This window comes from Melospiza melodia, chromosome 1 (genome assembly GCF_035770615.1).
Source record: "Melospiza melodia melodia isolate bMelMel2 chromosome 1, bMelMel2.pri, whole genome shotgun sequence".
In the NCBI taxonomy this organism is placed as follows: domain Eukaryota; kingdom Metazoa; phylum Chordata; class Aves; order Passeriformes; family Passerellidae; genus Melospiza; species Melospiza melodia.
In genome coordinates this window covers 43,963,239-43,990,993 of record NC_086194.1, presented here as the reverse complement: position 1 = coordinate 43,990,993, position 27,755 = coordinate 43,963,239, and the positions used below count along the sequence as shown (strand labels likewise).

The 27,755-nt window shown below is 38.0% G+C and overlaps 1 protein-coding gene across 2 annotated transcripts in view; it reads left to right on the top strand.

Annotated features, from left to right (window-relative positions):
- Positions 1-27,755, top strand: part of CPNE4 (copine 4) — a 236,056-nt gene that overhangs the window by 130,321 nt on the left and 77,980 nt on the right. For both annotated transcript variants that reach the window (XM_063155822.1, XM_063155816.1), the window contains 4 exons: positions 604-675; positions 4,148-4,222; positions 9,490-9,573; positions 10,883-10,972. In XM_063155822.1, coding sequence (XP_063011892.1) covers positions 604-675; positions 4,148-4,222; positions 9,490-9,573; positions 10,883-10,972 — 321 coding nt within the window. The remainder of the gene's footprint in view (positions 1-603; positions 676-4,147; positions 4,223-9,489; positions 9,574-10,882; positions 10,973-27,755) is intronic.

Genomic DNA, 27,755 nt, shown 5'->3' with positions numbered 1-27,755 from the left:
AATGACCAAGTTCATTTGTAATGCTGAGTTCTAGGGGAGGTTTGGTATGGGGTAAGCAAAGGAGACAATTTTGGAACTGAAGTGTGGGACAGCTTGCTTACTTCTGCCCTGAATTTAGAGCTGCTGACATGTTGAGAAAAAATTAATTCCTTCTCCTTGTAAATGGACTTCAGTTTCCAATAAAAATTAATGAGTTGAGTTTTGGAGGTATCTCTGACAGATTTGCTGTTTACTGCTCCCTTCTTATTGTCTTTTAAGTCCAGTTAAACCTTGTTTCTGTCCCCTGTGACCATCACTGCAATACTTGAGGAAAATCTCTGTGTTTCTCACTATTCTGTTCAATGCAGTGAATTGTGTTCTTCCCATTCTGCTTGACCCCAAATGCCTTTTTGTCCTTCCATTGCATCCTATGCTATGCACACTCCCTGGGGACCTTTCTTGTTGGTTGTGGTCTTACTGCGTTAACTCTGATCATGGATTGAGAAAGTACCTTGATACAAAAGGAAAAAAGAAAAAGAAAGCAGCATAAAACTGAAATCACAACAAACCATGTATTTACTACAGATTCTAATTATTTCCCCCTTTGTTTTTGTTTTCCTGCAGATTGTTTCTCAGAGAAAGCTCTCCAAGTCCTTACTCAAACATGGCAACACAGCAGGAAAGTCATCTATAACAGTAAGTCAGTCTTAAACATGCTTTTGTTTTCCTGTTATTTAGAAATATCTAAAGTGACTAATTCTCTCTAAAAGCATCCTGCTTAGCCACCAGAACAGCCCTTGATTGAGAAATGCATTTAAATTGTTTATTTGACAATTTGCACTGTTTCTGACAAATGCTTCTTTTAAGGAAATGGCAACAAATAATGTATGACTTGTAAAAAAGCCATGATACTTACAATTATTACTTTTAGGGTACTTGGATGGCAGCAAGTAACTTCTGCTGCTTGAATACTTTTAGTTGAATTACTAGAACCTTCAGAAATTAATTTGTACCTGCTTTGACACATAAAGGAACCTCATCTTTCTTTTCCCTTGGGCTTCTTCCAGCTTCTCAAGAAAAAAAAAAGTTTGATGAGATTAGTTTTAGATGTGTTGTGATGCAACTAAGGACTGGATTGCCATAGCCCCGGATGTAACTTGAAATTTGAAAATCAGTGTATTACCTCTCTTTCATCTTCGTCAATGCTGGCTTGCTTGGGAGATCAATCTTGTTTGCACTGAAACTGCCATGCTTGTGACTTTTGCAGCTCTGCATTAAGGCTATAATAAAATACTCTGCTTTGGGTATATCTGCTCTGTTGCCTCATGAGATTCAGAAGGATTTTTTTCCTTAATGTGTGATTTGCCAGATGGTTTTCTTCTGGCTTGATTGTTTGGGCTTTTGTTTTCTGCCTTCAGCTGCAAAAGAGAGAGCAGACTCTGAGGTAATTTCTTGAGCACCCAGGGAGTTTGATTTCTTAGATGTCTTCCTTTGTGCTTGGCTGGGAATTGATTCGCTCAATTGCATACAGTAAACTTGGTCTTGGTCTGCGGTTGGAAGGGAGTTCCCCCCTCATCTGGCTGAATAGAACCAGGAGAGAGTTTTGTTCCCTAAATAATTTCATATGGTTTGCCTGCTGGGATGATCTGAGCATACTTCATCTCACCCATCCCTGTGGTGTTCTGGGCCTCCCTTCTGTTCTTTGAGGAGCACAGAGTAGTTTAGTCTTGTGAAAACACAAATGCTGTAGTACAACTAAAATTATTAGGCTTGTTAGGGCAGTGTTCTGGCAAAAATTAAATCACTGTGATAAACAGAAGATGAGAGAAAATGAGTTAATAGTCCCTGCTGGCCTCACACTGGATGATAACCATGAATATGGACCTTATTTACGTGCTTTGGCTTCTGTCCAGCAGTTCTAAGGAGCAAGGTGACTTGAATGGGAGGAAACTGAACCCACACACAAAAATACTGTGTGGAAAGTTTTTTGTCTCAACAGAATAATTAAAAACTGATTAATGATCATTATTTCTGGACCTGGGGACATACCAGGTGTCTGTCAAGCATGGAAGTTATTTCCTAACTCATTCAGTGTAGTGAATTACGAGTTTTTCATAGTATTTTGAAAGTTTCTATCTTAGCAAGTTTTGCTGGAATTTTGTTAACCTTTTGACTGTGTAATGTCTCATCCACACAATCTTATGATATGGCTGTGGGAAGCAAACAGAACATTGTTCTGCTTCTCCAGTTGGAAGTCTGTCAACCTTTACAAGAGCAGGTTCATTATTTTCAGTTAAAAATACTTTATGAAATTTAGTGTGCAATTCCCAGAGCGCTGTTGGTCACACACAGCTTAACCAGATCTTGTAAACCATCAGACTACATGGAAGAGAAATGTGTCAGACTCCATGGGTCAAATTTGATCAGCAAGCTGATGTTGCCTGGAGGATGTGACACACCACATATGTGCCTATGTGATGGTACTTTATTGCCCAGTTAACCATCTGTGCCCCTGTGTGGCTGCATGTGAGTATTTTGTTTGGAGAAACACCACAGCTTGCTGCTGGGAGGTGTCACAGCCAGAATAGTCTCAGCTCAGGGGGTTTTACTTAATTTAATGAATTGCCAATCAAAGTAAACTTTTAACTACTGAAAAACAAATTGGACAAAAAAAAAACTCCTAGGGAAAATGTTTTTCCTGCCCCTCTCCTGTACTCCACTTCTGACACCTCTCCTGCCTCCTTCATAGTCTTCACTCTCTTTGCCTTCACTTCATGTTGTGCTCAGTCCCTTTGATGAGGTGCTGTGTGACACAGGTCAGGATCAGAAAATAGTGATTTTTTTTGCCGGTCTTTGAGGTTTTTTTCTCTCATTTTCTTAGCTCTGCTCTGGACTCACACACACCCTTCAGGGGCATCTCTGCTCCAGGATGGGTCTTACCTGTGGGTGTACACAGAGGTGCCTCCTCCAGCATGGAGCACCTCCTTCAGAGAGTGAATCTCCAGCTGTGTTCCCACAACATGGCCTTCTCAATGCCTCCTCCTGGATCTTCTTTAGGGGGGCATTGCAGGCCTCATACCTTTCCTTCCTTTGTGTCTCTTGCCTCTGGCAGCTGCTGCACTTCCTGACATAGGTTCACAAGATGCAGATGGCACCCCATATGCACCTCTGATGGGTTGATGTTTTGGAGAGCAGTCAGTAGCTGCTGCCAAACCAGTCTGGCAAATTTTTGGGTTTTCCCAGCAGCTCCACAAGGACTTCAAGTGGTGGAGACAGCCAGATCCTGTATGGCAAGGTGCCATGGCTACCATGTGTGTGGTCATGAGCATGAAACACCTAGGGAATAGGTTATTTTGGGATATTTAATCCATGGGGAGAACATTTACAATGAGGAAAAAGTTTTAAAGCTGTCAAATAGAATATAATGTGGTTTGTTCCAAAGAATATTTTTCAGTGAAATATGCCAGGTTTGGTTAGTGCCTTCTCTCCCCAGAGGCATTGTAATGGCTTACTTAGGAAACTGGTTTAGTTGGTTCTGTTGGGCTTTTTTATAACATTGCACAGCAGAGTGACTGGCATGATTACTGATATAGCTTACACCATCTGAAAGAATCACACTAAATTATTTTAGGATTACTTGCTTCTGACTCCGTACATGGTAAATTGTTTTGCCAATGTGGCTATTGCAAAAAAGCTAAATCAGGAGAGCTCTCCTGCTGAAAATGAGCCTTTCATGGCAGCTAATGCCAGGTGACTTCACTCCTTTCTTCATTTATCTTGCCAAATGATGCTGAAATGGCATAAAAATAATTGGGCTTTAGACCCGAGTAATATAACCCTTGTAGAGCGTTTTTGTCCCCTTGGACACTGGGAAATTGTGGAATTCTCTGTTTTCCACTCTGAGGAGGAGCACTTGGTCAGAGGAAAGGAATCCCTGGTGGATGTGGGTGTCTGTCCATTGGCAGGTGATTGACAAGGCATAGTTGCATGGCACAAAGTGACTCAGGTTTGTGGGCTGACCAAGGTGATGTCCTTCCTGATGGCAAAGAGAAACACATTAACTTCAGTTTCCTAAAAGGAGTCTCCAGTCTTCACACCAAAAAATGGCATAGTTCTCCCCTCCCATTACACCATGCACAACTCAAATGTAGCTTTCCATTTCATTTAGGTGATCGCTGAGGAATTGTCTGGCAACGATGACTACGTTGAACTTTCATTCAGTGCACGGAAATTGGATGACAAGGTAAGCTACTCGATATTAACCTTTCTGAAAGATATAAGAATGCCTGCAAATATAATTTGATGAGATCTTCCATGACAGATTTTTTTTTAACCTTGTGTTATTAAACACATCAGGGTTTTCAGATGGATGTTCACAGTGAGGCTTTCCTCGGGTTGCAAGTAATTAAAAAAAAAACCTCAAGGAAATATAATTAAAATCAAGACAAGTTAATTACACTACAACCAAGACAATTTAATTATGTAAAATGCCACAGATCAGAAGTGTTTAGAGAAGTGAACTTTCTGTGAGTAGTCAATGATATTATCACTGAAGTTTCCTAAAATACAGCTAGAAAACTTCATAACAGCTCAGTCGTGATAGACATTTTGTTCAACGAAAAGTGTATCAAATGTGAAAAAAAGACTTGCATATTTGTGAAAAACTTTTTCCTTCTCTAGGAAAAAAACTTTCCACTGACTCAAACACTTCTCAACATTATAAGGAATATCTCTTTCTGAAATTATCTGTTATTGTTTAGTAATTATAATAAGCATCTCAACTCACAACCCAAGAAAACCTGATGTCTGCTTGTACCACTCTCTGTCATTTCAGTGTAATAGCAGGCATAGAATACTCTGAGGTACGTAGTCCTTTCTTATACATGAAGATGCTTCTAATTAGAAACATATGGCAGAATTATAAAAAGGTTTAGGATGGTGATGCCCCAAGTGTGTTCTTGTAAACATCTGATGTGAGAGTAGCTTAAAATCAAATCAGTGAAACTACTTTTGGATACATATACATCAGGTTTACAAAATCGGGTTGTAACTTATGAAAGATATTTTCACTTGAAACTACCAGAAAATCTCAGGCAAGCAGAAAGTACACTGAAAGATGAATAGTACTGGCATATAACTTCAAAATAAACTTTATAAAATGTTTAAAATTTTACTTTTCTCAGGATCATTAACAATCATAAATGATCAGGACCTGAATTTGCATCTCATCTGAAAAATAAATTACTTTCCTGTTTCAGAATTGCTGGAGTCTGAGGGGTTTTGAGTTGCATAATTTATTTAGGTGTCAAAATGTAAATTTAACAGCCTTTCTTTAGACACATATCTTTAATGGTGATTCCCAAACTTGTACACAAGTTTCCTCCCGTTCCACATGCTGTCACATCTAGGGAAAAGGAAAGGACATAAGCAACATAATAGGACTCCACTTAGTTATTGCTTTCCACAAATGCAAGATGTGATCTGCTTTAAATATTATGATTGCTTGTAGCTCTTGTTGGTATAAATTAAAAGGATACTGCCAGAGTGCAATTCTGAGCCAAGTCAGTGTTGTCTGAACAACAGTTTTAGACAGTGATTGAAACACTTTATGGGGATAAGGTGAGAAGATCGGTCTGAAATACTGCAACAGTGTTGTCATTCTTGCCATTTTAACATGTCCAGTCAAGGTGGGCTTCATCTAATAAAGAATTCCTAGATGATGCAGTGTGCAAGTCAAGCAGTGACTCATCATGTCTTATCTGAATCCAAACTCCTGTCTTCACCTGATGAAAATCTCTGGAAATCTATTGCATTGAAAGAAGTCTTTCAATTTCCTCCAGCTAAAGATGTAGCTCAATACCTGGCTGAAACTTGATTTTAGAGGCTGAAACTTTTCTTATAGAGGATACTTCCTCTATAAAAAAATTGTACAGCTTATAATGAACTTTGACATCATTAGATGCAAGGCACTATTGGTAATTATTTTTATTAAGGTTTGAAATTACTTAAATTTCACTGTTCATCCATTGGTGAAAAATAATGAGTGCTCTGATGTCACAAAAAGGGAAATAAACATCAAAGAATTGAGAAGAGCCGATTTTGTAAAATGCTAGGTATGGTTTTGCGTGCCTCTCCGCACTCAGAGAAGTGACCACCTGAGTAGAGATGTAACATTAGAGAAGCAAACTGAGGGTTGAAACTGGCTTTGGAGTCTCCTGAAAAACAGAGGAAGCCTCTGTATATATTTCCTACACTAAGGAAAAACACTTGAACAACTCGTTTTTGGAAAATTAAACAGAATTTGTTGATCAGATTTAACAGGGAGGATATGTTTGTTGCATGTTTTTTACTCTCCTGATGTAAAACTGCAAGAATTTTAGAGAAGCTACAGAACAAAGCCTAATGCTTTTTTCCTACTGGAGTGGCTGAAACATTCAGTGAAAAATTATTAGGAAATTATGGATAGGAAAGTTTCCTTTAGTTAACTGACTTCAGCAGAAATAACGGTTATATTCTTTTATTACAGTGCTTATTTGGAAGGTATAACTGCTTTTTCATGTTTTATTGAAGCCCTGTCAGCTCAAATGGCACATCTTTGTTTCAATAGATCCACTGAGAACACTTCACTGTGGAACAATAACTTTTGGAAAGGTTTTATTGCATTAATAGCTGTGTCACAATTACTATAACAAGCAGCTACATTTTTTATGATAGCTATAATAAATTATGAGCACTGAGGCAGGAAAACTGCTTCTCCTGTTCTGAGAGAAGCAGTTACCATTCTTTGGGAAGGATTATCCAGCAAATATCTGCAAAATATGAGCTAATATTGCTTTTTTATATAGTTCTTTGGTATTAAACTACTACCGAAAAAAAAACCTCATCAAATGCCCTGTTACATAGTATTCAACATTTTAGTCTTTTGGCTGCTTCACCCTTCTTTAAGGGACCTTTGACTTGATCCCCAATCCTGAATTTTAAAAATTGTTGGGGTCTGAAAATGAATCTACTAAAACATGTGTCAAACTAGGGGCTTAGAAACAGATATATCTAATTTTTTTAAGTCTAATGTACTTGTGCTATTACTGTATAACTGCTGCGCATACTGAAAGAACAATGTGCATTATACCACCAGCAAATGTATTACATTAATCATTTAAATATTATTAAAATAGCACAATATATTGCAGCTATTCTTCTTTCAGAGGATATTCTTGGAGGATAATACAAAGCTATTAATTTCAACATAACAACCAAAAAAAGTTGATTGTGAAAGCAAATGTTTCTTTAGCTTATCATTTCTACATATTGCAAAGCACTTCCAATATAGAAGGATTATTTTGTTCGCACCTCAATTCTGATAGTAATTAGGTCTTTATTTTGCATTGGAGGGGGAGTAATATAAACAACCATCCAGCATTAAAATCTTTCCTTTTATGTGGTGTTATCTTGGTAGTTAAAACCAGAAATTATTTCCTTTGTGCTGATGTGCTGTCGTACCTTTGTGATATTCAGCTAGGAACAATGCTGTATTTTGAGCATTAAATGAAATCTTGGCTTCCTTTCTGAATGCTTTTGCACACCAGGGTGCATTCTTTGGATATATCATTTTGAGGTACTTTCAAATAACTTATCAATTTGTGTTTGATAAAGAAACTCTGAACATTAAGCTTTTACCCAGCTTCAATCAGAATGCTTCTGTGTGAGAAGAGGCAGCTCAGTCTTTTTTAACCCTATGCACTCTGGATTTTCGTATCACTATGATTAAACCAGCACCCTCTCTCTCTGCTTGTTCTCTTTGCTATACACTGGTAATCTGTCAGAATTTGATTACCAAAACCCCCATATCCTAGAAGTTTCAAATTTTGAGTGGTGTCCCAGATACTAAATCTTCATCAGGGCCTTGAGGCAAACTCTAGAGTTATTTAGGTGAATTTGACACCGGTTTTACAGAGGTTGATATAAAATGTCCTGTTTGCCATGTAGCTGGAACAAATAGCCAAGGATACAGTGTTGTTGATCCATGCTCCCCATGAAAGAATTTGACAAATAAATCTTCATGAGCTTTGCATCAGCTATTAAACGGGCCACTAAGTTTTCTCTAGAAAGTGAAGAAGCAGATCAATGACAAAACAGCCCTCTCAACACAACATTATGTCATTTTTAGGGGATGACAAGACTTAAGGTCCCTTGAGCCTTGCTCAAGGCTTTGTGGTCTGTAGGAACTCATTTTCTTCTCCAGACATTCAAATTCAGGTGTCCCTTTTCAAAGCCCTGAGTTCTTTGTTTGTTTTGAACTTGTGGAATTGAAAAAGTGCCCTAAAAATAATTTTGCAAGGCCCAGACTTTGGCTAGCATCTTATCCAAAGTTGTTCCTAAACCAATGGTTTTGCAGCTAATCAAAAATAGGTACGGTGGACATTTGGTGAGGAGAAATTAATAGAATTATATCTATTAGAGTAATTTTTACACTAACACTATCATAGAAACACTTGGATACTGAACAGACTTTTTCACTTCCCAAAACTGACATGGGATGTGTGGTTTTGGATATGTCCTATACAGAAGAATAATGTGCATATGCACAAAGTTCATCGTGTGGCTCTTTTGAAGAAGAAAATTAAGAAGAGACTTGAAACTATAGGAAATGGACTTAGTGCTTTTAAACCCTATTTTTCAGAATAGCACAGTTAGAAATTTGAAGGTTTCTCCCTCCTGGGTTAGCAGCCAGTTACTCTTCTTCCCCTGAGCCAGCATATCCAGAATAAATGAGATGTTGAAACAAAAGAGCCTGTGACCAAACTAAAGCAGCACTATAAAAATCAACTTAATTTAGGTTTGTGTAAGAAAGTTCAGGGTTGTTAGCTGGACACAAGACTAGGAGAAGGTGTTCTGCAGTGTCAGAGATTTGCCTAGTGATACCAAGTTATTTCCAGCATTACACTGCTCTGTTTGTCATCTTAGCATGGGCCATGTTACCACGCCCTGAAGAGGACTGGCTTCTCTAACCACCTCTAATCCATTGTGACAGGACTTGTGTTAGTTGGTGGCAGCATAATGTCTTGGCCAATTAATTTCTGTTTTGAGAGGTTAGGTGAACAGTGTGCAATTCAACCCCAGTGTGGAATATGCTTCAAAGTGCAATGCATTAGAAAACTGGTGTCAAAAGATCAAACAGGGGTGGAGGAAAAAAGAAACAAGGTAGGTGGATGACAGAGCTAATGCTCAGGAAACTGGGCTGGATGTAAGAAGGGAAGAGGTTGTAAAATGATATTTTACAGTTTTGCATGCCATGATTAAATAGTCAAACTGAGAATAACAACAGTACCACAGGAATCCTTGTGAGACAAGGACAAGAATGAAGTATTGCTGAGAAACACCAAGATGTCTCACTAAAACTACTCTGGCTCTTCTTTTCATTAGCAGTCAGGGAAGAACCCAGTGCATTGTGCCTGAAAAGCTGAAAGAAAATGAAGCCTCAAGAGTAACTTATCCTGTACTTTATTTTAGGATTTTTTCAGCAAATCTGATCCTTTTCTGGAGATTTTTCGGGTGAACGATGATGCAACCCAACAACTTGTTCACAGGACTGAGGTAAGGAATAGAGTTGAATTCACTTTCCAAGGACACAGATGGGCTGTCAGGAGGCATACTTTATGCTTCCCATGTCACAAAGGGAAGTGGTTTTAAATGTGGATGTACAAACACTCACACTTTAAAACACTTTCTGTGGCCGCATTTCTCTTCTCAGAGAAAAGCAAGGCACAACTTCCCAAGGATTTTCTGGGAATCACAGCAAGGAACCTCAGAGAAAGAAAGAACAGTTCTTATCTCATTTGCTGCTCCTGTGTTGTGTCAAAGTGTGGAGATTGTTTACCGAAAGTGATGGCATTTTGTTTCTTTGGCCTATCAGGGCCAAGCACATGTCCAGGTCAGCAGACAGTCATAAGATTTTGTTCAGCTGAGTTGAGTTGAGTTGGGTGCTTGTGCAGATTCCTTTTAGATGTAATGTGATATAGTGCAATAAAGTAATTAATTAGCCTTCTGATATCAATGGAGTCAGATGCATCATTCCTCTCACATGTCAGGCAAAAATATCACCGATACACTTCCTAGTGTTACACTCTGGTGTCGTTAACTAATGGGTATCAGGTCTTGACTTATGCACCTTAGAGTAAAGGAAGATGAAACCAAAGGTCCAAACCTAATTAAACTGGCAGGTACTCTGTTGGAAGGTCAGGAGATATAAACATTAGATTTAGCCAAAACCAGGCTACAGGCTGTATCATATTTTCCCATTAATACTATGTTGCTTCTTCCCCACATCCTCTCAGGGATTGTAATCTGGGTGCTTTACATTTGTTTGTTATCAACTAGTGACATAACTGCTCCATGGTATTAAATGGCACTGTCTTTAAAAATGGCATTTAGGTGTACAGGGTGGAGCTGTGGCAGGTGTTAGGGGTTATAAACCTGTTATGGATTCCGCAGAGTTTTCCTAGTAAGGTAAACAATGTGCCTGTAAATTGATGTTGTCGATCCCCAAAGCCCAGTCCTGCATGTCTTCCATTGCTTCCAGTTGAATTCTGCACCCTCTCCCTTGTCAGTTTTCTCCCACTGGGGTGTGGCAGTGCTGGAGCAATGTCTGTAACATCATCTGTGGGTATGTATGGGTCCATTTCCCACTCCTGCTCCTTTTGGGGGCTTTGCAGAGGAAAAGTGTTGGAAAGTGTGTGTTGCTCAAGGGCTCATATCTCATTGGATGTAGTTCTGAAAACTCCAGCTGAGCTCTGCTTTCTTCTCTTGCTGGTGAATGTACTGTATTGAGAATTGTGGCTCTTGTTAGCATTCTGCTGAGAGATGTGGAAATGTTAAGGGTTCTCTTTCTTCTTTTCATTCACAGGTTGTGATGAATAACTTAAATCCAGCGTGGAAGACCTTTAAAGTGTCTGTAAATTCTCTGTGCAGTGGAGACCAGGATCGCAGGCTAAAGGTCAGAAGTAATTCCTACTTTTTTAATAGTTTTACTCATAGAAAACAAAAGTTGGTCTCTCTTTTTCAAGTGTAGATTGCTATTCTGCACTTCCCTCTTCTTTGATGGAAAAGATGATCACACAGTTGCATTATGATTACCATAATCAAATTAAGGATGCAGAGAGGTGGTAATCCACTGTAATGAGTAGATTATACTCTATATTTCTTACAGTAACCTCAAAAAATATGGGGCTGTTTTCCCCAGTCAGTTGGATAATTTAAATCCAACATCATTTAACGGGTGAAAGTATACTCAGGGGAAGAGGCAGCCCTACCACAATCTTAACTACTATTTCCTCACTTCTATATCTGGAGGCCTTCTGTAAAAGAAACGCTGCAATAGGAGATTTTTTATTATACTTGAAGAATAGGATGGCCACAAAAAGACATGTGTCATAGTAATGGAAGTGTTTCTAGTCAGCAGAAAGACAGATAATTGGGAACATGGAGCTTCGTGTAGAAAAAAATCATCTTCTTTTGGCTAATTTGTCTTAAATCAAGTCTTTATCCAATTGTTTTTCTGACCAGGTTTAAGGCTAATACTAAATTTAAAAACATCAAACAAAGAGCACTGGTGCAGAGTGTCTATTCAGACTTTTAGACCTGATGGAAGAATATTGGACCTAAAAGTATGACTTTTTTTTTTCTTACTATATCAAATTACTTAATAGAATTTTATTTTGTCCTTGCAAACATTTCTTCTTTCATCATTATAGCTGCAAAACCCTGGAGAACAGGTCTTGTCATTTTTCACTCCTTACCGCAGGATGCACTGTGCAGATGGAAAAAATAAAATGATGGTGAGGATATGTTACAGTGCACATCTTCGCTGTAACGTTTTTACCCTTTCCACAGATGTGTGGAAAGGGTATAAACGCTGTCTTATGAATGCTTGGATTCACAAAATTAGCCCTGTTATTATGGAACAACATATAAATTTGAGTCAAGAAATTGATCAGATTTCTGCTACTGAAATGAAAAGCAGAATTAGCACAGCACTGCCTTCATCACATTGTGTACATGTGGTCTTTAAATCACTTAGATGAGAAAACCTAGGAAGAGAAGCAAGCAAAATATGAAGTCTAGGAGGTGAGAACAAGTGGCAAGTCCATAAGTGTAGAGAAATGAGGTTCCACAGGGAGAAAAATGCTCTTATCTTTGAAATTGAGGTGAGAATGTATAAGAAAGGCTCAGATTTCAGTGTGGGCAGAAGAAGATGGGTCTGGGAATAAAGGTGGTCTTTTGAGCTATGAGCAGAGACAGTAGTCAAAATTGTTTGCAGACAAGCTGCCAGAGGACAGGCTGAAAGGGGAGAAGTGAAGAGGAACAAGAGTAGTCCCTTAGGACTGCCTGTAGAGAAGATACAGGCAGAGTCAGTGAGAGAATGGCTGAAGAAGAAAACCAGAGCAAGACAGGTCTCATGAAACTACTGGGAATTTTCAATGCAATCTTTTATTCCCTCTTTTTGGGAGACCTTTTCATGGTTTTCGTTTGTGTATGCAAATGTTTGCAGCCCTGCTTTAGATATCTGAGTATTTGCCTGAGGCTACAGTTCAGCTATTTGCAGAAAAGCTCAAAGTACTAAGATGTGCATCAGATCATTCATGAGTACAGGAATATTTTAAAACTAATTATGGCTGTAAAATAAAAGAAAAAACAACTTTATACTTATTTCAAATCAGGCCTTTTATAAGTTTTGGTGAGTGTAAGATAAGACTGTTATGGTAGAGCAGCCACCCAAATCACTTATATTTGAGAGATGCCATATAGTACTTCTCAGATAATTATTTACTTCTTTTCTAGATGATCTATAACCTAGGAATTGGATGGCAGCTTGGACAGAAGAGTGAAAATTATAGGAATTAGAGAGATTAGAATTAGAAGTGTCTGTGACTGGTATAGCACTGTAAGAATGTTTATATTTTGATTTACTCTGATTGACTAAGCATTCTACTCTTTGCATTACCATATTTTGGAAATTTTTACTTCAGTTGCTTTGTTTCACTTCATAAAGTATATAGCAATATGTTACTGCTAAGTGTTGGAAGAGTTCCCTGTGCCTTATTTAACGTGGGGGAGATTTAGTGTATTCCAGCTGCCTTGCTGAGCACCAGCTTCTTGCCAAGATTGTTTGATCACTGTGAGCAGTAATTGCATAAGGCTGGGTAATTTTGTGTCTCTTCCTGCTGTTAGTTTTTAACATACTCTAAAAGCATAATCTAAGTTAAGGCTTAAAGAGGCACCAGAAAGGCTCAGAGGGAGCTGTCAGCTTGTGGAAATTCTCTACTGCAGACACTTTGCAATTGTGCCTACCTTTGGTTTACCTCTGTAGGCTGTTTGGAAGCCTGAAGTCCTCACCCTTCATCTCTGCCACTGAATTCGAATGGATACTGAGCTTAGTGGTCAGATTTTTTGTAATGGGGAATGAGGATTAACATGGGAAAAGAACTCTAACAACTCACAGAAAGTCATTCGGCTCACAGGGAGTTTGCTCTTCATAAGTCTTGCACATAAAGCAGTCTTTACACTGTCTGGGCATTTGAAACTTTCTGGTTTCAAATGTCTGTTTAGAAAGATAAGATGAGCAAGGTCACTAAAATCAAAGCAACCAATAGTTTGGGTCTGCCGAAAGTCTTTTGCTATCATTCTTTACAAAGTCTGTTAATTTTAATTACTTATGGGCTTTTAAAGAAAAAACTAATTTTGCTTTATTTAGCTGTGGTGCAGAGAATAATGAACATTTTATTCCTCTCAGGACATCTTGTAAAACTTTATTACAATTATTGCTGCTCTAGGTTTTATTATGAGAAGTATATATTAGATTTATGGACCTACTAAGCTTTTCTTCCCAGACAGTGAAACCATCCAAGAAGTCTGGTCACGCTTCAGTGCCAATCATACCTTCTTTTAATGCTAACAGGACAGACAATTAGTGTATGCATTGAAGTGAACAAAATGCCTCTTAGATCCAAAAGTGGTGCATTGCTTTTCTGATATGTAAAGATTTTCAAATCACAAAAGTGACTACTGATAAATCTGAGTGAGGATTGTACTCCTTCTGAGGGCAGGTTTATCCTAGTCTGTTCTGCTGAAAGTCCTGTAAATTGTGAAACTTTGGCATTCAAATCTGGTTTCAGCATGTGAGTTATGTTGCTGTCAATGGTTTATCTGAAATAAAAGATTGTATTGTGGTTACCTTCTGGTAGAGATCATCTACTGCCATTCTAATAGTTGCAGGGTTCTTCTTTCTCTAGAGAACTCCTGGGAATGTATACAGAAAAATAATCTCTTTTTGTTTTAGTATTAGGTGCTATAATACTTGGAAAATTAACTCCTAACAAGGTGCTTGTTAGGCAAAGGCCAAACAAGCATACGGCATACAATAATTCTATCTCCTGCTGAGGTTGTATGGAGAACCTCCTCAAAAGAAGTTCTGTTCACAAGGAAAAGTAGGAACTGAGGGAAAAAAACTGAGGGAATAAAAATGTTTCTGAGGTGAACTGATAAGCTGCTAGGAGAGTGGGAGGCACATGTCATATCTGTATAGAAAGCCCTTTCCATCTTCCACCCACATAGGGGAAATTTTCAAAGGAAGGATGTCCATTAGATATTTTTCTACCTTTCAAAAATCTGTCTGTTGCAATTATATCATTGCTGTCAGCTTGTTTACTGCTTCATCCCTGCGTGACCCAGATTACAGGTGCTGATCACAGTGAAATTGGTGCAGTTGCGAGAGGGACACGCAGCCGCGGTTACCAGGGCTGTTCCATACACCGGGCTAGAAGGCCTCTCTCTGTGTGTATGAATGGCTCTTTGCAGCCTGAAGCCCTCAGACAGTACAGTTTCTTTTGGCAACCATGGTAAGGTTGCCTCTTCCTGTGTGCTTCTAATGAGGTTAAAACTTGGTTCCTGCCATTCTTCTCCATTTTCTTTTATGTCCAGTTGACTCTCTTGGTTCTGTCTATCTGATGTGTTGGAGTAGCTGTATCTCAGCACAGGCAATGTTTGGGTTTCTGCTGACAAGTCTACTTCCATATGCTTGTAAACTGCAGTGTATCTACAATGCTCTTAATCCTAGCAAGGTGCACTCAGGACTTTAAAGGTCATTTTCAATTTATTTCCTTATTAAGATCTTGATAAATAAGTCACTTTCCAATGTGAATTTTCATAGACTGTGAATTTTCTACATTTTTTGGTAGGTCATTGTTAACAAGGTCTTGAGAGACCGGCACTTTGCTTAAATTAGTAATCTATGCAGTGCTGTCTCTGCCTTGTTGATACTATTATATAATGTGAACCTCATTACAATATTAATAGAAGAAGCTCCACAGCTTACAAAAAAGATCTTGACATTGTTCTCGATGCAAATAGATAATCACTTGATTTTAATTTTATTATTTAAAATCATTACATGAGAATTTGTTCTTATTATAATGATCACTTCCCCAGTGTCTGCTATTGCAATTTTGGGGGTGGAATGTTGGGTCTGCTTCAGACAGTTATAACCTTCTGTTTCTTTCTGATTTCTTAAAAGTGTTGACTCTTTCATGCAAAATGATGGATCATTAAGGGAAGAAATTGCTTTTTACAGATTGTCTGCTCCATTCTGAGTTAAGGAAAAGTGAATAGCAGCGGATATTTTTATATTCTCTGAATTATTGCTGCTGTGTTCTCTAGATCAATAAGTTTTCAGTGACCTTTAATACTTGACTACAGCTCTGCTTATAAAGGTGCATTATAAACTGTAAAATAAACCCTCAGTATCTCTGAAAACCACTAGTGAAAGTAACTGAGCAGAACCTGTGAAGGAGACCAAGTAAAGTTGAAAATACAAGGAATAATATAGTCAGACAAATCCATTAGTGCTTTTATTCTTTCACAGTTAAGCTGTCAGAGTATTTGAAGCACTAGTATAGAAAGAAACAGTTTGTGGTCAACAGCAATAATTTCTGCAGGATTTTGAAAAGCATGTGGCTTAAAAGGCAATTCAAGCAGTGTCAAATGATGATTAGAAAGGCATGAGTTGAAGGATTTTAAGCTGTTCCCTGAAAGAAGCCTCGCTTATTGTTGCTGTTTTCTTTGGGCTTTTAATTCCATGTAGAAAGACACTGGCACCAAGAACAAATTACAGCACAGGCTAGATTTGCTGGTTATTTTCTTGATTGGGTGATTTCAGTCATACTTGATTAACTAAGCAGTTCTACATTTTCCCTTCAATTTACTCACCAAATTAATGCCAGTGGAGCCAATCATTCCCTGCTTGCTTACCCTGGTGTTATTGAAGAGGTGTTTGCAAATGGAGTCCTTCATGTAGAATATGTTCAAAAATAAAGAAGGGTGACTCAACCTTTACATGCCTTTAGTATGAATCAAAAGATAATTTCAAATTTCTTTTTTAGTTAGTTGTTTCCTTTTCATTAGGCCAAAGCATTTTCCTGGAATCTGTAGAATAATTGCGTCACTCTTAGAGAATACCACTCTTTCTTTACAGACTGAATAGTATTTATTTATTTATTTATTTATTTATTTATTTATTTATTTATTTATTTATTTATTTATTTATTAGCCACTTCAAGGATGTTATTGTGTTGTGAATTTTCAGCAAAGTTCTTCTAGAGCTCAGTGTGCAGCTGATAATTTTGGATAATTAAAAGTTCCTTCTTGGTGAAGAAGAAAAAAAATAGGCTTAAATATTAGGATGAGGTGTATATTTAATAAGCTAAGAGAAATATTTGTTTAAGTGCATACTTATGCTTCATAAGCATAGGAGTTGTAATACAGTCTTCAGAGAGAATGATGCATTATTTTGAGGGTTATTATAAAATTGAGCAACACACTGTGAAAGGCAGTGTCTGAGACCTTCTTGCCTAAATACCATCAAACCTTCATTTCAAGTAAATGTTTCTTCTCCTTTTCTTTCATATTCCCCTTGCTTTCTCTACATGAGAGAGAGAAGTGCTACCACAGGCACTACAATGATTATTAAAAACTTTAGGTGCCTATTTAATAAGGCTTACAGTGACTGTGGGAAATTTGCTGCAGCCACTTTCCCTGCTGTCTGTTTGAGTTAATCTACAATTGGCTTATGATATGAGTGCCTCCTGAATTCACTAATTGTAGCAGTGTGTTTGGAACCCTGACTTGTCTGAGTGTGTCAAGGACTGACCTGATCAATCTTCATAAACTCGATGCAGGTGGAGTGTAAGATTTAAGATGACCCTCTAAACAAAACTGATTAACTCTACGTGTGTGTGATCTCAGCTTACAGATTTATTTTTTTCTCTTGCTGTTCCTTAGTTGTATTCTTGATAAAGCAGCTGAAGATGCTAGGGGAGAAAATACCATGTTGCAGTCAAGATTTAAGGGAGAGAAATAGACTCAAGAAATGAGCTTGATCCCATATCTGTTGGAGTCAAGTGAACTCATTCCAGTGACTTTCATAGCCACTAGTTTGTTCTCCATTGAAGTGAACTCCAGTGAATTGCTGGATATATAGCAAATTAATTGTCACATTAACTAATCTAGATTTGGGTTAATTGATGTTTGTGATGTACTTTGAAGATGAAAGAGCTCTCTAAATAACAAATGTTGTCACAATAATTAAGGGTCCAAGTGAATTGCACAAGGAGAGATCATCTGACACACTGTGGTTATAAAGAAAAGAGATTATGTTCACATCTCCAAGGGCCTGGGTGCTGAAAAAGGTGGTAGAAGGCTGAAAATCTGGTATATTTAAATAAAATGGGCAGGGTAGCAAGGGACAGGAGTCTTTCTCCCAACCTTGGATGACTGAAAGACCAAATTTCAGAGTTCACCCTGTGAAAAGAGATTTTTACTTCCTGTTCCTTACCAGAACCACCAGTTCCATGACCTTTTGGGGAAAAATGAAATTTCCTCCTGACCTTACAAGGAGAATTCATAGTCTGAAGCAAGGGCAGAGAGGACAAAAAACAAAAAATATATTTTGTGTGACTATGTTTGTCTGGATTAGGGGATCTGAGGAGTGTTTTCTCTGTTTCTCTTTTGCAAATAAGAGGATTGCCTCCAAATAATTTGTACATTGCATTTCTTGTGAGCTTCCTTCAATTTGCCAGCTGCCTCCATGGTTCCATCTCAAGACAAATAAGTACAGGCTTCTACAGCTTTGCTATGCAAGTCATCAGTATGAGAAACATTTTGAAGGGCTCTTTCTCATTATCTTTGAAACCAAGTTTTAATCCTCTGAAATGAAGCAGAGGCTCCTGTAAGTGCTGCTGACTGTAATCCAAATCAGGGGTCTGGTTCCCTCACAGGGGAATAGCTGATAGAGCACTAAATCCCATCCCTGGGACCATTTAAAATGAAACAAAGCACAGCCCTGGTAATGAGGACCATTCCATACTGGAGGGTGGGCATGTGGGATGCCAATTAATTAAATGACCTCTACATTCTTCCCAATTTTCATATCTCTGTGTTGATAGTGCACTGAACATCCTTACAGACCCCAGAATTAGCTCAGAGCTGCTTACTGTGTAAGTTTAGAAACAAGTGTTACCATTTTGAATTAAAATAAAAGAATGAAGTTCTTCTGTCACTAAACTGGATCAGGATTATGCATGGCTGTAGCCTTGTAAAGCGGCTGAATGCTGTACTGAGAGAATTTGAAGTCTTGTGTATCTTAAAGAAAATCCATCATTTTCATGCCTTTGTGTCTACAGGACATTTTACTGTGTGACTTACACCATCCTGTGATATTAAAAATGGAAGTCTAACCAGTTTTTCATATTCTTTTTCTTCATTGTTTTCTGCTGAGATTGGAAAAAATAGGGAAGGCAATTTCTAGACAATCTCATTTCAGTCTCTTATAAAGTAACAAAGCCTCACATTGGCTGAAATATAATCAACTTACTAAGGCCTTTGGTTTCTTTCCAGTTGTATTTTTTACTGTGTAAATTGAAAATTAGGCACTCACAGAAATTCTTTCCTTGCTGTAAAATCTTGTAATAAATGTAGTCGTTGCAATGAACTACATACTTTAAGCAGAAAGATTACCTTAAAATTCCACTTATAAATTGTATTTGATAGTTTATGGGCTAACATACTGCCATGTGAAAATGGCTACATGGTGCAGATAATAAAATGTGTATTTTAAATTTTAGTACTCTCAGAGAAACTAGCAGAATCAAATCTTAGGCAAAAGAAAACATTTGTTAAAAAAATAGAAATAGTTCAGGGGCCCAATTATAAGTTGTTTGTGATATTCAGGGCATCACAAGGGCAGAAATAGGTATTAAGTGTGTCTAAATGCAAATATTTTAGAAGATGTCTTATTACAAAGTGGTTACTTGAAAAGTGTGAACTTAGTCTCACACTAAATATGTGTATTTAGCCCTTCTGTACCCAGGGATCTCATCTAACACTCATTCTGTTAAAATTTAGATCTGCATTTTTAGTTTACCAAAACCATGTTTTCTCACAGCTAGATGATATACACATTTTGTAATATGTAAGTACATGTGTATAATGTACATGCACCTGACATAATTAATTATGTTTTGCAATAAAAAATGTTTTATCTCCCTTACAAAATCTAAATTAGTTACCCTAAATTAAGCATGGTTTTCATGTTCTCCCAACAATTTTGAAATTGCTCAATGGCAGTTCTCTACAGGATTCCATGAAAAAAAACAGCCCTCCTTGTGGTAATACTGGAGGAAACCATGGCTCTTGGGACCAGAGGCTTCAGTGTGTTTATGGGTAGCTGTTGCTCTGTTAGTGTGTTACAGCTGCTAAAGCATGCCAGGGAAGTTTTGCCAGTGTTTGCTATCACTAGCTCAGAGCTTTGAGCAGGATTTGATGTTAGGATAAATCTCCTTTGGGACACCTCCATCCCAGTACCACCCAGACAAAGAGAAATCGAGAGCTGCTTGTTCACTGGGGACACTGGGGTTATTTTAATGGCCTGCTCACCAGGAGCAATGGCTCAGCTGTGTCCTTCAGGAGGCCTGGGAGGATGGTGTTCTCCTGGCCCCTCATCTGCTGAGCTGCCACTGTGTCAGCCCCAGCTCTTGCCACTGAGAGCTCCAGCTCTCAGATAAACCAGTGCTCTTCAGAGCCCCGCACTGACCTGCCAGCTGAGGTTCAGCCATCCTTACCCCTTTCTATGGGAAAAGCAAGGTGACCCCAATGCCAGGGAAGAATGATACATCTGACTCCATTGATTCAGAAGGCTAATTAATTACTTCATTATACTATATTATTCTATACTATATTTCACTATATCTAAACTGAACAAAATCTCATTACTGTCTCCTGACCGACCACCAGGACACAGCTTGCAGAGATTGGTCAAGAAAACAAAACACTCATACCAGAATCCAATTACCAAATCCCTTCAGGTAAACCATCTTCCATAATGCATTCTGCTTGTGCACAAACATAGGAGCAGCAAATGAGATAAGAATTGTTTTGATCATTCTCTTCTCTGCTTCTCTCACTGCTTCTCTCAGGTTCAGAGAATGTGTATCCCACACCTTTCCATTTAGCTGTTCCACAATGCTATTCATAGAAGTTTTGCTCAACGGAATTGCTCAAAGTTTGGTGTATTTAGCTCATTGCTGCCACAGAACACCTTAAAGGATTTGCAAGCTGCTTTGAGCATAAGACTACTTTGTGATCATAGAGATGTTTCGTGTCCTGAGCGTGACAGCCACTGTATCTGCTTTGCCTGAGATTAGCACAGTGACAGTGTTTCCTTTCACAAACGTGCTAATCCTTCCTCTCCTGAAAAGCACATTAATTGCCCATATATCCTTGAGTGGAAGAGAAGGTGAGTAATGCTAGAAATCCTTTCTCAGTAGTACCAGTAAGGCTGTCAGATCTCCCGGCCTGCTTTCAGAAGAGATGATATAAAAGGCTGTGGCTGGCCTGCCCCACGCACTCCAAATTGCCTTGGTCTGAAGTTACAATATAGGAACAGCAACAGCATCAGCAGTTATCTCTTAGACAACTCTAGATATCAAATGCCTAAGGTTTGTTTAGATCTACTAATCACCTCTTACACTGTTGGCCATTACATTACTAGCCTAGAGTCCCTATTGCGGTTCCTTATTGATTTTAGTTCTGAGAAATTCCAGGATTTGCTGATAGCAGTTTTTTTTCTATGGTAGGAAAAGGTAAAGAGGTAGCTCTGAAGTCATTAATGACTTGGGGGAATGGCGAGGGAACGGTTTCATTATTTTTCCTCAGGGCACGTGAATGTGAAAATCACTATGACCAGGCACAAAGGTATTTCTCTTTTTATAGAGCACAATTTGGCAATGGGACAGAGATATTTTGTCAAAGGATGTTGGGAGGCCAAAATCTGTCAATATGCTAAAAATTTCAGTAGACAAATTCATGAGTGTTTATTGCTGTCTGGCTGGCTTTTAACAGCATCTATTAGATTCTCTTTCCAGCTTCACAAGAGTGCAAAGTTGTTCACTGCCAATAACTGTGAAAATGTGGTGAAGTAAAGAAGAATTTCCCTTTCTCTAGGTGTTCACTAGCATCTGACAGAAAGATGATACTGGTACCACATACTTTTATTATTTTCTTATGACGAATACTTGTAGCTTTCAAAATTAAGTTTAAGCTTCATTTTTCGCTGATTTTCATTTGAAACACATTTAAATTGTTAGGGCTTCATTATCTGAGAAACTGCATATTTATAGCAAGGTGATGTGGATACTGCTAGTAGGTCATGCTGCAAGGTTTTGGGTTTTTTTGCTCCAGTAAAATTTTATGAAAAGGTAAATGGATTATTTAGAGCTGAAGTGTGTCTCATTTGCTTTGTATAAACAAATAGATGAGCCAGATAAGCCAGTCTAGTTCTTTACTATTTTATGGCAGCGGCAGTAGAGCATAGGGAATTCTTTGTATGCCTTCAAATACTCATCCTGATTCAAATACTGACCCTGGTTACACATGCACAGCCCTCTGCTGCCTTCCTTTCTTGTACGTATCAGCTTATACATTTTTCATAAAAATACTGCCCTTCAACAGAATCCCTGTTTGATATCAGCTATTTCTGGTTTTTTAATGAATCCATCTCTAGTTGCAAGCAAAACATCTGAGAGTCTGGTGACTAATGTCTGGAAAGGCAGGTTTATTTTTACAGGCTAATTGAGAAGTCGGCTACTCACATTAGGGAGACACAATTGTTCTCTCAGACAACGGTGTTTCAGACCCTTGCACTTCAAAATATTGGAAAAAATACTTTGTTAGAGTTGTGCCAGAAATGAGTCCTCAGTTTTTGACTAGGATAAAATATGGGAGTAAAATATTGCAAATTTTCAGATTTCAAGAGTATTTTTTCGTAATACCACAAGTGTTATGCATTAATAAAATTGAACTGGGAGGGGAGGTTTGTGTGAACGCTGCTTCACATTGATGATAAATCTTATTGATAGATGAGTTGTGTTGATCCAAGCAGTGCTGAAAGTTATCACCTAAATGTTTTATGATACTGCCACTAAGAAGGAAAGGTGAAAGGGCACAGCCAGATTATCTGACAGAGATACCAGTGGGGAAGGTGTGTCCTTCCTCCCTAGGTGTGTGCTCCCCACCAGTTGGAGCTGTCTGGGGAGAGTCAGAATCTGGCCATGGGGGACTTTTGGTTTTTTGTTTGTTTTGTTTTGTTTGTGTTTTTTGGACATGGAACCAAAGCCTAAATGCCTTACAACTTCTTCCTGAGTGTGGGATCCCTGTGCTACAGCTCGTACCTCCTCCCTCCCTTGCCCCTCTCTCCTAGGAGCCTTGGATGCCCCAGCTCTGACATTTGGCAGAGGCTGACTGAGGTGGGGAAGCAGAAGCATGGTTTGGGGAATCAGAAGCATGATTTGGCTACAGCCATTCCCCATGGCATGCTGGATATGAGGAATTGGGGCAGCTGAAACTTACCAGCCCCGGGGAGGACAGAGGTGAAGCAGAATGGGCAGCAGAAGGTGCCATGTGTGGTTAGAAATGAGGCTGTGGGAAGGATCAGTCCCCAGTGTCACTGTGGGTATCTGCAACTGAGTCTGCTGCAGTGTCATGTCCTGCCCCTGAAACTTTGTCTTGTGCTATGCTGAGGCTGTGTTAAGAGTGAGAGGTAATGGCATTCTTCATCAGAATGCAGCGTATGTTTTTCCAGGCAGACTTATGAATATGCAAGACTTGCACAAAATAATTAAAAATCACTAACTCATACTCATAATCATCTCATGCACATTTTAAAATTTAGAATTGTGATTTTAGTAGCCTAAATTTATTTGTTCACAGCTCTTGAACTCTTAATCTCCTTAAGAGCTTTAAATCCTTGACACTACATAGCTTTAAGGTGACCTGCAAAAGTAAAATACAGGATCCTGGTAATGTGATGTTCCCTGCATGCTCTCCTAGTCTGACTTGCTCCATTTTCCTGGCTGTTCAGAGCATTAAGCATGTACTTGTAAAGCTGTTGACATTTGAGTTCTTTCCTTCGATCTTTAATGATACAGAAATAAGAGCCTGATCTGTCTTCTATACAGCTTCAGTGCTGATTCCTTTGGCTGTTAATTTCCTTCATTCCTACAGAAGGCAAACCATCATTCTGGTCACCACTTTATCACTGTCACTGCCCTGTGCCCAGGGACAGGCTTGCCACCAAATTTAAATCAAGATTAGTTGCAGGTTGGCTATTCAGAGGAGCTTAGGATGTAAAAGTGAAGTTTGGGGAAAAGAATTGAGCTGAAGAAGGACAATCATTTGTCAGTCTTGTGTAGACTAGCATTCCTTCATAGGCAAAAATCTGAGGTTTTTTGTAAAGCTAAGTGTTTTCATTACAGCGTATTACATTTAAGCATACTTTCATCTTAAAAGGCATGCAGAGGTTTGCCAGGGGTTTCTTTTACGTTTGGTGTGGTTAGGGTAGGGGGGTTTTTTGTTTGGTTTTTTTGGGTTGTTTGTTTGTTTAATTTTTCAATATTTCTGTTTCACTGGTATTTTGGATGTAGGATATGTGTCTCCCATTTGCAGATGCTGGGGTCCTTCACAACCCCAACACTACAGATTCCAGTGAATTCTGCAAAATGTAGGCATATTTTTCATAATGAAACCTTCCCTCATTTGTTTGCCAGGACTAACAAAAATGAAAATTTTTGTAAACACTATTCCATAAACTGTTGCCAGGAAAGACTTCCTTCCTTCACCTTCCTTATTCATCAATCCATTAATTTATGCTGCTCTTGGGATATCCGTTGCTCCAATATCTCAATATTGCACAAGTTTTACTTGCCAAAACCAGTCAGAATTAATGATATTTTTTAAGAAATACTGCCCTGCATCTTTTAGGAAAGTTTCCACGAAATCCAGGTGCCAGGATCCTTTTGTGACTTTTAGATGTTCGTGTTTCCACTTGCTATCCATGGAGAAAGAGAAGCATCTGTGCAGGTCTGCAGTAAGAGTCCTACAACAGCAATCCCACAAGGGCACTTAGTGAATAGCCTGTTTGTGCCAGCATAATGCTGTGCTGAAGGAAAACCTCAGGATATTGGCAGATTTTTCACCCATCCTTTTTTCAGATCCCCTTTTCACCCATCCCTCTGCTTATATTGTCTTAATGCTGAAGATATCTCTTGCCAAACAAGCATAAATACAAAGGGCTAAAGTTGGTCAGGATTATCATCTCAACTTTTTTCCCCAAAACATGCTGCTTGGTTCACATAGGACAATTTGAATTTATCACAGTTTTAGCAGACTATTATTCAAAAGAAGTGCTCCCCAAATGAAATGTTATTTTTGCTACTCAAGACAGCATTTCATAAATAAATTTTCTTCTCCTGCTTTAAATTTTGAAACTGGATTGCTTTAAATTTTAAAACTGGAATTAAAGCCTATTACTCTTTTTAAAAATAATAATAATACTAGTAATACTAATACTAATACTAACACTAATACTAATACTAATACTAATACTAATACTAATACTAATACTAATACTAATACTAATATTAATACTAATACTATCTTTTTTTATCAGTTTGGATCAAACAGAGCAATTTGCTGAAATATATTTTGCAACCTCCAATCAAAGCAGCAGTTTCCACTGTTTAGTTCCAGGAAACTGGATAGTGATGAGCTCAGGGTGATGTTCCTGGGGAACAGGCAGTATGAATTCAGCATCTTTGCTGTCCAGGTGCTTGATCCAAGCCCCCTCATGGTTTGCTGAAAACCATATTTTGGAAGAATACATTTCATATATGTAAGATCTGCACCTCCCAGCTGTCATGTATGAAAAGGGGCTGTTGATTAATAATTTTAATTTTCTACCTTGTATAATTTGTAAATTATGTATCTTGATTATATTCTGGGAATCTTAAATTACCTTGTAAATTTCAAATATTAGTCAAGATGTTACACAGTCATTGGCTTTGTGATAAAATACTGTTTTCATCTAGAGGAGAGTGTTACTAAAATGAATATTACAGTACTACAAGGAGCAACTGCATGTTTCATTTGCCTTCTTTTCTTACAATGGAGAAATATAACCATATTTAAGCATGAATGATTTTATTCAATGAACATGAACACACTGGTATATTGAAATTAATTGTGCTTGGAGTTTATAAAAATGATTACTTACATAAATAGATTTCTTCTTTTATACTCTTTCACACGTTGATTTTGTAAAGGCTAAGCAAGTTTCCTAAAGCTTCTCCTCCTTGAAAATCAATTTTTCATGTGACATTGCCATGCTAATAATAATTCTGTAGTGCCTTTTCCTGTTCCAGATCTGAATGATTATAAAAAAGATGTCGTAGTTGATGGAAAAAAAACCCAAAACAACAAGCTATCAATTTATTTTCCCTCTTTCCTCTTTGCCCCAATTAAAAAACGTACTTTCAATTAAATGGTCACTATTTTTCTTTCATAAGCCCACTTTCTAGCTTATGACCCATGTCCTGTGCATTGCAATTAATGAAAAGTTGCTCTCGTTGACCATGCTAATCTTAAGTATCTCAGAGATGGACATTTGCTTCAGAACTCAGGAATGTTTCTGATTAAGCCTTGGTTTTACGCTTTTTAAAACAGAAAATGTGCAAGTCTTCTCACTCTGAACAGAGCACTCAAGCAGCAGGCAGTATCATTGCTCATACTTTCAAGTTATTTTCTGCTAAACCAAAGTTATTTTACCGCTTTGTTTTTGATTTTGTAGTGCTCTTTAGTCCACCTTTTCCTTTGCTCTCTCCTCTTTCCCATACGTAACTCACAGAGACACAGAGACATTTCAGTGAGACTCCCTTTTTCAAGTTGTTTTTTTTTTTTATGAGAGATGATGTGAATCTCCTTTTCCTTTGGCATTTCCATTGCTTCATAGTGATTTCCAAAAAGGGCTTAATTGTTTCATACATTGCTCAGTTGTTGACAATGGTTATCACATCTCAGATAATGAAAGACAAGTGAAGTTCGATCTGTCAAGAAATACTTGATCCTAATATCTGTATCTCACCTTACTCCTACATTACATTGAATTATGTATCAAACCTACTTTAAAGCAAATACGTGTCTGAGCATCACTTGCTGTTTTATATTTTCTCTCCACTGATAACTGAAGAAAGACAATCAGATATCTAAAAAGGATAATATATTGTAATATTCAGGAATAGTTCCTTAACTATTTTTCTATCCATTTCTATCCATGTTTCAGTTCTGACATCAAGGTTAGCCAGTGGGATATTTTCACTCCTACAGCATATTTTTTCTTCAGGATTTTATTAATGTTGCATTTACTTCCAAAGCCCCTTCAGAATCCCTTAGATATTTTATCTGCTGTATTAATAGCATGAATAAAGCCTATCAGTGTAGTGACTTAAACCATGGCTTTCTGGGCTGGGATGAAATTGCAGGTGCTCTTCAGGCCTGGGTTTGTACTGAGTCTTTGGATATTAGGCCTCCTTAAGCCTCAGGAGTATCTGCTGGAAAAATGAGAGTAATGATGTTGTCTTCTGTTACTGTTCTGGATCTGGATGCCCATAGATGGATACAGAACTGTATGAAAATTTAGCCTGGAAGGGACTTTTTAATTCAAAAGACCTTTTAAACAGTATTCCTTTTAGATGAATATGTAGAACTAGAGAATAAACATGAAAGGAGTTTTTATCTTCCAGCCCTATCCCTAAACTGGAAGTAAACTGAAACTGTGTGACGTTCAGCCTGATTCAAGTGCTTTTAACTGAAATTCACTGGGGATTTTTGCCTGGGATTTTTAAAAAGTACCAATTATTTTTATGTACCTAACCTGAGGCAGTCTAGGAAGATTTGATTTTTCAAAAGGGTTTCTTCTCATTACTTTTCTCTGAAAAATCTCTTGAAGAGACTTAACTGGAGGAGTCAAAATCACAAGTCTCCAATGAATTTTTTCATTTGTGAAGTTAGTTCTGTATCTCAACTTTATTATTTTGTCTAGATATACATCTAGGCACCCTCTGAACTCAACTGTCTATTAAATTGACTGACTTCTTAAATTTTGCAAAACAGAGGCAGAGATCATATTTTCTGGTAGGGGCCAGTTGATTGTCATGTTTGATCAATTTCTATGGTAGCTTTCAGTTCTTCTGGAAGACAAGATCTTCTAACACAGTGAAGAGCACATCTCTTAAAGAGAATTATGCTAACTGCATTTGGTTTTGTAACTCTTGCTAGTATGTTGTGATAATAAAAAATAGCCATTTTTCTGTAAGTGAATGGAAGATTATACTTATAAC